The sequence below is a fragment of the Thunnus maccoyii genome, chromosome 16, assembly GCF_910596095.1.
Source record: "Thunnus maccoyii chromosome 16, fThuMac1.1, whole genome shotgun sequence".
In the NCBI taxonomy this organism is placed as follows: Eukaryota; Metazoa; Chordata; class Actinopteri; order Scombriformes; family Scombridae; genus Thunnus; species Thunnus maccoyii.
Genome location: NC_056548.1, coordinates 11,249,645 through 11,263,073, shown reverse-complemented (window position 1 = coordinate 11,263,073; position 13,429 = coordinate 11,249,645). Strand labels below are relative to the sequence as shown.

General features: G+C 40.1%; 2 protein-coding genes across 3 annotated transcripts in view; one reads left to right on the top strand and one right to left on the bottom strand.

Moving 5' to 3' along the window:
* On the top strand, positions 1 to 7,562 carry LOC121881310 (ankyrin repeat domain-containing protein 34B). Its single transcript, XM_042389029.1, has 5 exons — positions 1 to 215; positions 3,741 to 3,956; positions 4,496 to 4,678; positions 4,997 to 5,213; positions 6,511 to 7,562. The coding sequence occupies exons 1-5, from the start codon at positions 195 to 197 to the stop codon at positions 7,368 to 7,370; spliced, it is 1,497 nt and encodes a 498-aa protein (XP_042244963.1). The 5' UTR covers positions 1 to 194; the 3' UTR covers positions 7,371 to 7,562.
* Positions 7,563 to 8,601: 1,039 nt separating this feature from the next.
* zgc:110158 (uncharacterized protein LOC553590 homolog) overlaps positions 8,602 to 13,429 on the bottom strand; it is a 42,329-nt gene continuing 37,501 nt past the window's right edge. For both annotated transcript variants that reach the window (XM_042388803.1, XM_042388804.1), the window contains exon 18: positions 8,602 to 11,875. In XM_042388803.1, the coding sequence (XP_042244737.1) occupies positions 11,846 to 11,875 (30 nt within the window). In that variant the 3' untranslated portion in view covers positions 8,602 to 11,845. The remainder of the gene's footprint in view (positions 11,876 to 13,429) is intronic.

The following is a 13,429-nucleotide window of genomic DNA, read 5'->3' as shown; positions in this document are numbered from 1 at the left end:
GACATAAATAAACCGTTACGTACGTCTTACGTAACCACTTGTCCTTTTTTTATGTCTCCACTCAGTCTCACTATGCTAATTTCCTTTCTTTCACTCACAGGGAATTTCTGCCGTGTTAGTGTGAATGAGCAGGTTATTCACACTTCTTCAGGTGTTATTTCGAGGTTTTGTTTCTGAAGAAGAAAAAGGAAAAAATGCTGAAGTGGATTTCTCTGGTTGAGTAATATTTTCATCTAGGTTCGTGGGTCTGTAGCCAGAATAAAAATAAATAAATACTGAGGCAATGAGCCAATACAGCCTTCAAACAATAATGGTGTCTATTTTATAATTTGCTTGGAATTTTCATATATAACTGTTCAGTTAAATTACATTTTATATCGCAACACAAAGGTCTAAACTGTGTTTTTAACATCCACATTAAAGGATAGGTTTACAATTTTTCAAACCTGTCTTAAAACAACAATCACGTGTTCATATGAACACTGAAAGAGGTTTTCCTTGCTGTAATCATTCCTCCTGTTCATACTGGCTGTTAAAAGATCCCCTTCAAATGTGCTTTCAATGTAAGAGATGGAGGCCAAAATCCACAGTGTGTCCACACAGTTATTTTGTGCAAAAATGCATTTAAAAGTTTATCTGAAGCTTATATGAGGCTTCAGCTGTCTGAGTTAGTCATATCAATTGGATATCTGCCACATTCACAGTCTTTTTAGCAATAAATTCCCTCTTTGTGTTTCCCTGTTGAGCTGTGGTGGAAGTATAGTAACAAAAGAGGAACTTTGGCACTAAAAAGACTGTAGCATTGAAAGATATCTACTTGATTTGACTGATTTTGGATGACTGAAGCTTCATATTAGCTTCAGATAAACTTTTAAATATATTTTTGCACAGCAGGAGGCCCCATCACTTACATGTGCAAGTGCATGTGCATTATGAAGGGATCTTCTAATGGCCAGTATGAACAGGAAGGACGTCAAGCAACTTCTAAACTAAAAAACATTTTATCACATTGATGCAAAAAATCCTGTAAATGTAATATTGTCATAAAGCAGTCCTGCTCATTGATTTGTAGCATTGGCTGAAATAGTATTTGCATGTACCTTTTCATTCTTATATTTTTTAATTTTTATTTTACCATTTTCATATACATATTAATCTATTGTATATTGAAACCAGTGCAATGTACATGTGTGGAGAAGTAAGAAACTAAGAAATTCTAAATCATGAAAACATATTGCCTTCAGTGACCCAATACAACCAGACATATTAAAGGGTTAAACATATTGTTCATCTCATCGTACAAACATACTGCCATAACTGACCATTTTGCAAACATGTTTCTGTGGTTTAGAAACCGGATACATTTCACAATCACAGGCATCTGTTAACTTCTATTCATTTCTACTAAATAAAGATGAATTAGCACATTCTTGACACTTGCTTGTGTTATATAATTCATAAAAGTGAACGCCAAGTCTGCATTATTATTGTGTGGTAATGAAAACTGCATCCACCACACAGTGAAAATGCAACACTAAAAAAAAAAAGGACCACTAAACATTAATGTACACTGTGATGGATTTCACAGCATGAGCAAGTTTCAAACACCCACTAATCAATTTTTATACCAAACAGCTGCCTGGAACTGTAGTAAAAATGCATCAGAAAATCTGTAAGTTTATAGTCTGCTTACAAAAATGGAAAATAAAGAAGCCTATTATGGTTTGTAGCTGAGCAGCTAAACATCGGCCCTTTAATAGTCATAGTACAGAGATATTTTCCTAAATCACGATCTCTTTTTTAATTTGGCTAATTTGAACAGGGTTTTGAGAAGCCCTGTTGGTTGGCAATGAGACAAGTCTCTCTGGTCAGACATAGTTAAGCCTTGTACAGATTCATTTGACTCTGTTCCGCTTTTTGCTGGTGGTTTGGATGCCATCTTTGGAAACATTTAATGTAGCTCTTAAACTTCGGTGGCTGTTTGTTTGCATTAATTATTTATGGATATATATACGTCTAATTGTGCCCTACATGCATATTTGTAGGTGTTGATGTCTGTCTGTGGAGGATAACAACAGAATTTAGCTTGAAAGGCTCTATTGGTTGTTTTTCTCACCTTATGTTGCTATGACAGAGAAGTGATCCTATCTGTGTCTGTGTCAGTCTTATATTGATGTTGTAAAAGCTTTTCAAAGTGTGACTCCTGGGTTAAATATTGTTAGAAATTCAGTAGTAATAACTAACATTAGTCATACTCAAGAGGACATAGTTTAGGGTTATTGTACTGCTATAAAAAACTACTACTTTAGTGGAAGTAAAACATTACTTACTATGTAGTCATAGTGTAGGTTACTGGTTTATGTTTTAAAGACATTGTTGAATATATTTTCTGTATAAAGTCAAAGTTTTGTTTTGTTTTTTTCTTTTTAAACCATATTTACAAAGCACAACAACTGGGAAACCATACATGGAAGCTTATGGATCCATTTCCATTGATTCATGTCCATTCACAGTATGTTTGCAAGTTAAAGATGCAGGAAAAGTTTGATCAATATGATTGTTTGTTGCATATGCTCACTGCTAATTTTATTAGCTCCAAATAATTGCTGCTTGACTTAATTGCACGTCTGGTATTTGAGGATTGCTAAAGTGTTTTCCTGGCCAGTCTCTCTCCCTCCCTCCCATTCTGCTATTTGAATCATTCAAGTCAAATGGATTCATTTAACAGAATTGTGTGCTGAGTGCTTTGACATGAAAACAAACAAAAACAAAAGGGAGAACAACTGCATCACAAATTTACAGGAACATATGAGCTGCAGTGTGTTTTTATGAGTGTGTGTCTGAATTTCAGTGTGTGTCTCATCTGCCTCTCTGCCAGTGTTTGAACGCAGATGGTGGCCACACGTAGATGAGGGCTGTTCAAAGCTGACTCATATCAAAGGCTCTTCGGGTCTTTGTAGTGCAGTGTGTGCAACAGGTGACATTTTGGGCTCAAAACCGTTTATAACTTTGAACACTTACCGTGGCCTGAACCTCCCCTCAACCCAGCAGGTAGTATATGGAGGGGCCAGATGAGGACAGAGGAGTTACAGACAGAGGCAGTAGATGAAAGTTAGTATCACTTGATGTTCTGTAGTTTGTTGTCAGCCAGCAACATGCCAATGCTTCATCCAAAAGCCAAGGTAAACCTTTTAAAAGATATGATAAAAAATAATGGAAGAATGGATTGATTTTCCTTTACAATGGATCTGAATAAACTCAAGATGGCTCGGTTTTTATAGAAAAGGAACAGATAAACAACCACTGCAAAGTTAAGGTGAGTTTAATCTTTACTGTGCATGTGTATCTGTCCATGCTGTATGTCATGTCCATGTCCACCTTTAAAGAATTTCCAATGACATTAGCAACCTCTAAATCTGGACAATAGTGACAATAGATGGTATCTGTGTCCAGTTTTGTCTTCTTTTTTGTTGTAATAAACATTTTTTTGAAAGTTTGAACAAGAAAACAGACAGATATTAACCATTTAATCTTAATTTCCTCTTGACACAAACTTTCACTTGCTATATCAGGATAATATTGTCAGAAAATCATTGTTATAATTTCCTTTCAGACTATATGTGTTGTCAGGTAACATGTTCAAGCTGTTCAGGGCAGACTAGTGTTTGGCTGTTGACAGTAGAATATTGTGATATTATAATATCGTGGATGTTTGTGACTTTGCTTTGTCCTTTCTCCAGGTCATGGGGGACCCCCTGTCAGACTGCAGCCCCCTCATCAGTGCAGCAGCCTCGGGTAAGCTCCGTCTGGTCCGCCTGCTGGTGGAAGGTGGGGCTCAGGTCAATGGGCGCAACCCCAGAGGAGAGACGGCTCTCCTGGCTGCTTGTAAGACCCTGAGAGGGGAGCCTGCTGGACCTGAAACTGTAAAACTCCTCACATACCTGCTCCAGAACAAGGTCAGTTGCACAAACTTTCAGTTTCCTCATTTCTACTCAGAATGCATCTGCTTAAATTCAATCTACTGCACGCAAGTCAGCACAGAAGTTCAACCTTATATTGATTTAGGCGAATTTCTAATGCATAACAAATCTGCACCTAGAGTTAGCGAGCTATATTTTTAATGAATAGTAAACAGAGTTCTTGATGTATCCAGCTCTGCTTGTGCCCTCCATCTGCCCACCAAAGTGTTCCTGAACATTTTGGCTGTATGGAACACAATATAGGGGACTCTGAGGCAAGATTATTGATTATAAGGAGGACTGTGCATTGTTAGACTGTCTCATAAAATGTGTTCTTGCTCAAAATCCAGAACACAAAAGCATCAACACTAGACCAGATCTCATTAAGATGTGAGAAAGTGTGATTGTGAGCAAAGTACATGTAACTTTAATGAAGCAAACATATTAGTCTAAATACATAGAAGCTCTCTGACTGATAGACACGTTTTGAGTTGTCGTCTTCTGAGTGAATCTATCAATGTCTTCTTTTGTATCAGGCTGATCCCAATGCTCAGGACCGGGCTGGCCGTACTGCTCTGATGTACGCCTGTATGGAGCGAGCAGGGGTCCAGGTGGTGTCCACTTTGCTGTCTGCAGGAGCAGACCCCAGCATGGAGGACTACTCTGGAGCCTCAGCCCTGGTCTACGCCATCAACACACAGCACCAACCGACAGTGAAGGTCAGTCAGGAATGGGAAAGGATGATCAAAGGAAGTCAAAATATAGAAGTGTCTGAACTAACTGGAAGTGAACAAAGGATCTGCTTTCCTCTAAAAGCAAAGATAGAAAGTTTGTCTTCTCTGATGATTTTAATTTGATGTTTTTATGTGGAAAGTTCCGGCTTACAAAAATGAAAGAAACGCTTAAATGCCAATTGCGAAAACTGTCAAAATATATAGATACTGAATGCCACTCCATTTTCGGGCACCTTCAAAACTTCAAATTGGTCAAACCCAACCAAATACATTCACTACCTCACCAGCACTCATGCACTTCAGGTGTTAATGGATGCCTGTCGGGCCAGGGGTCGTGACATCATCATCATCGCCACGGAGATGGGTGTAAACGGAGGCCCGGTGACCAGGCGTTACCTGAATGTTCCTCCGTCCCCTGACACGTCACCGGTGTCCTGCATGTCCCCGTCTGACATTGTCCTCAAGACAGGCTCCCCCAACTCATCAGAGGGGGAAAACATCTTCAACTTCAGAGGAACTAGTGAGTAACTGATGAAAATACCTCACTTACAGCATGCTTTACACTTATCCCCCTACAGGAATTCGAATAGTACTTGAGATAGGTAATCGCTGTGAACATCATGTCAACCTTTTAATATGATCAAAAGCTCCAGTACAGCCACTAAATGGACCTTCCTCTGAGATGGTTTTGTCAGCTACTGTCAAGACTTTAATCTCAATGATTTGTCCTTTAATAGCACAATAAGTGAGGCAACCATGGGACATTTGTGAGTAATCCTACTTCAGCAAAAAATCCCTTTCAAACGCAATCTAGTCATTTTGACATACGTTTTTTTCTTGTTTTAAATATACTGTGCCTTAGGTCTGTGTAATGTTATGTGTGTTGCCTGGCAATGGAAAAATCAGTAGCACCAACAGTGCACTGGCAGTCTCTTTATGCAGACAACATGCCCCTCCTGGATGTTGTAACAGCAGTGTTCGACAAAGGCAAGTCTAGACAGATGAGAACAAATGCCTGGTGGTTGAAATCATTAGCTGAGTGCTCATTCCTGAGGAGAGAGGATGAAAATGTGTTGCCAGGGTGAGGTGAGGCTAACTCTGCTGGCACAGTCCAATAAAAGAAGTAACATTTCTTGCCACACAGGAACTGACACTAAATTCATACAATAGAAACTAAAGAGAGTGCTGGCAGATGAAGTTAGATTGGCTGTAAGAGGAAGGATGTGAGAATGAAGTAATGGACTGGGCAACAACTAGCTGTACTAGATGAATCATTTCAGAATATGAATCAGGGATGGCAATGTTGGTCTTTACGTCACTCACTTTGGTTCAGGCTGAAATATCTCAGCAACTACTGGATGGATTGGCACATTGATACGACCTTCATGGTCCCCAGACGAGGAATCCTACTGACTTTGGTGATCCTCTGTTGGCACCACTTTTTCCTCTTGTGCCACCATGAACCCGACATTTGTGTATTTTTATATGTTTTTGAACATGTCTGGAGAGGATGTTTAGCTTTTCATCTAGCGCCATCAACAGGTCAAAATTTTAAATTTGTCCAATACAGTATGACCGATTAATTGTCACATCAGCCTCAACTGTACTTTGTGTTTGGAGTTAATTAGGAATGTTAGCATGCTAACATACTAAATCAAGATGGTGAAAATGGTTGACACTATATCTGCTACACATCAGGATGTTAGAATTTAGCTCAAAGTACTCCTGGGCTTATGTTCAGCCTCATAGAGCTGCTAGCGTTTCTGTGGACTCGTCCTCGACTTTCACTTATAATCTGTCTTATTCGCTTCCATCAGGCAAAAGAGGAAGCAGCAGTAGCCGACATCCTTCCTGTGAACTGAGTCCAGTGAGCCAGAACAGCACCCCACCGCCCAGACAGAGAATGTTATCTGAACCATGGCTGGCCATTCACAACCTGGCCTGTCTGAACAGAGCTTACGAGGAGGGCATGAGGGAGAGGAGCCTGCAGGAGGAGGGAGACAGACAGGATTTAAGGAGAGATGAGAAGGAAGAGGATGAGAAGTCATATTCTCATCAGTCTGGGATGGAAGAGAGGAGGGAGAGCGTGGTTCAAAGGAGGGATAACAGTTATGGAGGAGAGAATTACAGCAGCTGCCATGAGGATTTCATCCCGAGGGTCTCTCAGTCAGTCCTCTCTCTCATAGACGTGTGTTCATCTTCGGCAGCTCAGAGCAGAATGGCTCCCAAGAGGTGTCTGACCCCTGGAGGATCAAACTCAGACAAAATGACTCCAAAAAGCTGTGCTGATAAACTTCCTGCCCGCCCGTCTCCTCACTCCCAACTCCGTCGAAATACTCTCCCCTCTGTCACGGTGGTCCCACCCCTGCTTCACCTTCCTCCCTTGGTCAACCAGTCAGACTCTCACCTCCGGGTTCCTACGCCAATTTCACCCTCCAAGAGCCGGAGTATGGTGTTTCTGCCACACCCACCCAGCTCCTCTCCACCCTCCTCTTCATCCAGACCATCAGTGAGACCAGCATTACTGTCCCTGGTGCCCCTTGCCTCCTCCGTCACCTCCCTGGTCGCTCCTCCTGCCTCTTGCTGCAGTGAGAGAAGGTCACTGCGTCGTCACTCGATGCAGCTTGAACAGATTAGAGGAGGAGGAAGAGAGCAGATGAACCGTTTTGACCTGTGAGACAGAGATTTCCTCCTGTTGGAAGCACCGTCATCCCTCAAATGTTCTTTAAGAAAGCAGAAAGTTCAAGCTGCACCCTGAATATTCGCAAGGCCTCAAGATTATATCTGTGTAAACAATTTTTACAAAAGTTGCTTGTTTTGTAACCAAAGTGCACACAATACAACACAGTAAAATAAAAATAAAAATTATAAAAAGGTAAGAAATACACTTACATTTTCACCATGTTTGCATCACTGTAACTGCCACCAGGATCATGACTAGACCTGAACTGGTCAGTCAACAAACCAATTAGTCGATTTTGATAACTGAAAAACTTTTTATTAAAGCAAAAATACACAAAAAATCCACTGATTCCAGGCTCTCAAATGTTAATATTTGCAGGTTATAGTCTTTGACAATAGTAAACTGAATATCTTTGAGGTTTTTTGACTGTTGGTGGAACAAAAGAAATTGAAATATGTTAACTTGGGCTCTCTGAACTTGTGATGAGCATCTTTTGCTATTTTCTGAGGAATCATAGAATAATTGATAACAAAGAGAATTAGTTGAAACCCTATAATCTAACCTTTTCAATCAGTTTGTGAAAACATTTTCTAACCTTCCTTTACCCCCACTTCTTTTGTAAAACTTGTACAAATTAGGGGGGGAACTTTTACAGGTTCATTTACTTTAAGGTATTTTGAATGTTATAGTACTACTTTTACACAGTAAATTATCTATATGCTGATTTTTCCCCCATAATTTGACAGAAACACCTGTCCTTATATAACAGCACAAAAAAGAGCATCAGAAGTACTCAGGACCTCTCTTCTGTGAGTCATTCAACCAAGTAGTTTTCATGTTGATTCATTTTATACTTTTTTTCCCTCCATTTGTTTTATATGAAACCTGAAATGGTAAAACTCACCAGTTGTCACCATAAAAAAAGCTAATATTTCAGAAAATCCTGAAAAAACAAAACAAAAAAAAACATAACAAAACAAAACATAATTTTGTGTAGCTTGTTAATCATCTTGTCGGGTTTAATCTACATTCTAGATACACTGAGAAATTAATTCCAGGGAATCAGTATTCTAAACACTATACATTGGCGGCATTGTGGAAATTAAATGTTTAATCTATATTATTATCTTCACAACAGCAGCAAAACCAAGATAACAGAATAACTGGAGCTAAAACTTTGTGGAGGCAAATCATCAGCCTATAAATCCAGAGGAAGAAGCTCATGTTCATGGCAAAAGGAGTGAAGTCATTTTATTTGTTTTTAATATGTATCTACAACAAGGGGGACACAGGCAAAAACGACTGACAACTTGATGAAAATTAAAAACAAACAAAAAAAAAAATTACATTTATTATCAATGCAGTTTTCCCACCTTTTTTTCCAATAAGCAACATTTTTTTGTCTAAAGAAACTTTACAATATAAAGAAACATACGAAGAAGGAACCTCTTATTTTACTACACGAGACATTTAGGATCTGAAACTACCCTAACATGAGATACAAAGCAACTCCCCAAGGACAGACTGCCTCATATTCAATACTGCTTTGTCATCAAGAGGAAAAATGAGGAACTGAACAGAAAAATCTTTACTCCCCCCCACATTCCTCTCTTAACCCTCCCTACCCCTGAATGTTACAGTATTATACATCAGCACAATAGAAATACAGAAATGATCAACGTTGTGACGGCTTTACTTACAGGACAGAAAGATAGAGAGAAGTTCGACTGCATTTTTATACAACAGTATTTCAAAGTACAGGGGAGGAAACGCCTCTCTACCTCCTCTCAGCAATAAGAACAAATCTGTCCGTATTTTTTTTTCTCTTTACTTTCCCAAACATTTCTCCCACCCCATTTTAAATAGATTTAAAAAAATCCTTCATAGTAAAGTCTGTACTCTGGTCCCTGGTGGTTTGGATTGAGAGCCAGTGTCCTGTGTGCCCTGCTTTCGGTTTTCAGTGATCAGTTGTGTTGAGAGGGTAGAAGCTGAAATGCAGTGTGACGGCGGCAGACACACAAGTTGAAAAGTATGAAAAACAGGCCTCTTTTGCTGCAAATTCACTGTCAAAATGGTGAAAAATATGCCTGTTTATCTTTTTTTTTTTTTTTTTTTTTAACTACCTCACTTCAACATTTTCCAAGAACAGAGGCAGAGGAGGGAGGCTTTTGGATAAGAATTATGTTTAATTTAAAGACTTTTTCAAGAAAATGTGTGTGACAGTGAGTTGGCTAAAGGCGTTCACACACACACACACTCAACTACAAAAATTGTCCTCCCTCGTCCTGCTGGACCCCTTGACGCTACAGCTCTGATGCACAGTAAAGCCCCAGGTTTGCCTGTGATGAGGTGAAATAGCATATAGTCTATAGCAGCTCCAGTTTCTGTTTCTCATCACTCATATTATTTCTGAGTAAAGACACACCATCTCTGAACAAATACACACAGTTGCCCAAATCAGCACATTTCTGATCAACTGTTAAGTTGTGATTTGAAATATCAAAACATGTCAATGATATCAAAATGCATTTTACAGTATTTACAAAAAAATTGAAATCAAAAGATGGAGAGTTGTACAAAAAAATCAGAGAGGGATGCTGTGTGGCGGACTGTGTCTGTGTGTCGATGCTGGCCCGTTGGAAAGGTGAGAAAAGGGAAAAGGACGGACAAGGTCTTTTCTCCAAGATGAGCAAAGGGAGGGAGGCCACTCGTTACAGTCAACAGAGCAACGCCGTGCCGCTTCCTGAACCTGCTATGCTCCGACATAAAGATGCCGATGATCTGATCAGTGTCCCCTTTCACCGAGAATCAGAAAGTCCTTTCGCAAGAAGCGACCGTAAAAAGAGGGAGCGCTGCATGTATGAGGGGGAAAAAAAAAAAAAAAAAAAAAGAGTCTGCGAGCTAAACTGACTGGTGTGTAAAAAGCAAATCCATAAAAGCACAGACATACAGTACATCACAGTGTGTTGAGGACTTACCAGCGAGTTAAGCAAACAAAAACAATCCAAGTGTTCACTACAGGTCAGCAGAGAGACGATAACGCGGCCTACGTACACGTTGGAGTGAACAGTGACCAAAGTGGGCGGCATTAGTGGAAGCAGCATGAGTGGGGGGTCAAAACGGTTTTGAGAACTTCAGCACCTTTGGGGGAGGGGGAGGGGGTCGGGTGGGGGGGGTCTGATGATGTCGGTACTGACAGAGATAAGGAGACGCTGCTGACTGGATCTGCATATTTACACAGTTGCTACTAGTTCTGCAGTTAACAAAAAAAAACAAAAAAACAGGGATAACACTTTAAAAAAAAAAAAAAAGTAACCATAATTCATAAGACAAATTAAAAAGTACATAAATAAATAGAGCTGTGCATTTCACCGCATGAAGCTACTAAAACAGGAGTCGCTTCTTCTTCTGGTCTGGGTTATTGAGCAAGAAGTTAAAAATTTAGATCTTTTAAATGAAACCTCTGAGAAAGATTTTAAAAAAAAGGGCCAATCAGTACCGTGATGGATAAAAATCTTACCTGCAGGGGGCGGTGTTCTCACATAGAGCCAGGTGTGAATATTTGTGAATTGTTACACAGCAAATAAGTTCTGATTTGTGTGCACATATGCTGTCTTCATTAAAGTCATGTGCCCTTAGAAACAACAGAAATTAGAACCTAATCTTAAAATGACCATACCAATATCATTAATAACAATAATACAATAATAAAAATAGCAATGATACAATACATACACAAAAAAAAGGAAAAAAAAAAGTTCATTGATCATCACAACACCTCTGTTAAAAATGTACACACAGAGAGAACAATGTCAGGGGGCAAAGGGGTCATTTCATCCGACCCTCCACTGAATCCGTTGGGAACAGCAACAAAAAAAAACAACAAAAAACAAACAAAAAAACAACAATAAAAATTTAAAAAGTCCAAAATTGTGGTTGAGAAGCTTCCAGGCAGCTGCTAAGAGACCCAACACATCGTGTCCTCAGGGGAGGGCTGAGTTATCCAGTCTCCTCTCTCCTTCTTTCTCTCTATTTGTCCTCCTTCCCTTGCTCATTGTCTAGACCCTGACAGGAAGCCAGGGAGGCCGGGGCCGGAGTCAGAGAAGAGGTTCTTCCTGTTGCTCTGTGACTGCTTCCTGTTCAGACTGGTGGCCATCTTGCATGCTCCAGGAGGGCCCGTCTTAATTAGAGTCCCAGCATGCTCAAGGGCCGTCCCAGAGGGCTGTGTGGCCGTACAGTTCCCGAGTGAGAAGGGGGGAAAAAGGAGGGGAAGGGGAAGTTGGGGGGCGGATCCCAGATGGGGGGGAAGGGGGGGAGGGGGGGGCAGAGGGTGTGTGTTTGTGTGTGTGTGAGGAGGGGAGGTGGTCCAATCCGAGGTAAAGGATTGAAGAAAAATAAATCAGGTGCAGGGGTACAAAAATAGGGGGGAAAAAATAAACAAAAATACAAAAAAAAGGAATAAAATAAAATCACACACTCATCGTCATGTTGGGTGAATACTGAAAAGAGAGAGAGGGGAAGGGGGAGGAGGGCACAGATGAGTGGATATGTAAACTTGACGACATTTAAACACCAGAGGGCGCTCAGACCCAGCCCTGAAAAGCTAGAGGAGGCACAGAGTGGGTCGAATACATCAGACTCAAGTAATCAATTCCATAATAAATCAATCATATCTGATGATAAAGGCTGGGTATTGAAGCTCATTACTTTTTTGGTACGAGCAGAAATACGATGACTATCAAAATAAGTATTAAAAGTTGGCACTGCATTATCAGATTTAGTCTTTCATGGTTTACTTAAATCTAGGGGTGCAACTAACAATGATTTTTATTATTGTCTAATCTGCAGATTTTTTCTCGCTTAATTGCTTTGTCTATAAAATTTCAGACAATAGTGAAAAATGCCAGTTTCTAAACTACTATACTACTGTATCTGAAGATGTTCTGTTCAGCTTCAAAAGCTTGAAATCCTCACATTTGAGAAGCTGCAACCAGCACATATTTTTGCATCAATCATCTAAAATCGATTAATTGACTAATCATTGCAACCCTATGTAAATCAATTTTGCCACTTTTTAAAAAGGTAAAGATCTTGTGCGGCTGCTTATGTTTACTTAAAAAAACATGACTTAATTTGCAAACATACATGTGCTCCTCAGAATAAGATATTGAAAAAGTAACACTTTGGTCTTGATACCGCAACTCAAAAGTATCGGCTCCGATCGGCACTAATATTGAAACATGTCTAACAATACCCAGCCCTGCTGCTGATCGGTTGAGTCAGAGTATTACGGCTCGACTATAATTCCAGCCTGTGCACCCCGTGGCTCTCCAGGCTGAGGGTAAGACACCATCACAATATTACACAATGCAAGGAGCAGTACCCCCCCCCTCCCCGCCACCCCCCCACCTGCTGTGCACCAACAGACTAGACCTTTAAAATTCTCCATTTGTCCTTACATCTATTGGTTTATGCATTAAATAAACAGTTAAGTTATTCGTATTTATCAAAAGAATCACATCACTGATACAGAGGGTATAGAATGAATTTCTAAGTGATTAGTAAGCGGCTACAATGCAAGCAGAACATATGCTGTTAGTCCACTGGGATACTCTTAACAGCCCTGTTTTTATTCCTTTTAAACAATAAACATGCTGTTGTGTGCTCCAGGAAGTTCTGTGAGCGTGGTGTGTTTTGCAATTCAAAATTTTTAGTGTTGTGTCCCAAATAGTAGAGTTTAAAAGACTCTGTGTTACTTACAACTAGAGGTCCTCAAAAGCCCTATTAACCGAGATCTGACCCAGGACCTGAGTTGGGTCAGGTCCAAATTATATTCAGTCTAATCAGGTGCTGCTAGGGTCCCTGTTGTATCGGCGCGGGTTTCCGATGAGTGTGTCAAATTGTCTACAACTTGAGTGTGTGGAAGCAGACTCGGCTATCAGCTCTGATCACATGGAGCATCATGTTTCGACACGCTTTCATGACGTGTATTGCTACTCTTTTCTTCAATGTTAATTGCTCCTTAATTGGTGGTGTATCATGGATCAGGTCTC

Excerpts from the sequence above, each read along its gene's own strand:
- LOC121881310 (XM_042389029.1), top strand. The coding sequence starts at position 195 with ATGCTGAAGTGGATTTCTCTG. Across the intron at positions 216-3,740 it reads TGCTGAAGTGGATTTCTCTG|GTCATGGGGGACCCCCTGTC; the intron begins GTTGAGTAATAT and ends TCCTTTCTCCAG. Across the intron at positions 5,214-6,510 it reads CTTCAACTTCAGAGGAACTA|GCAAAAGAGGAAGCAGCAGT; the intron begins GTGAGTAACTGA and ends CGCTTCCATCAG.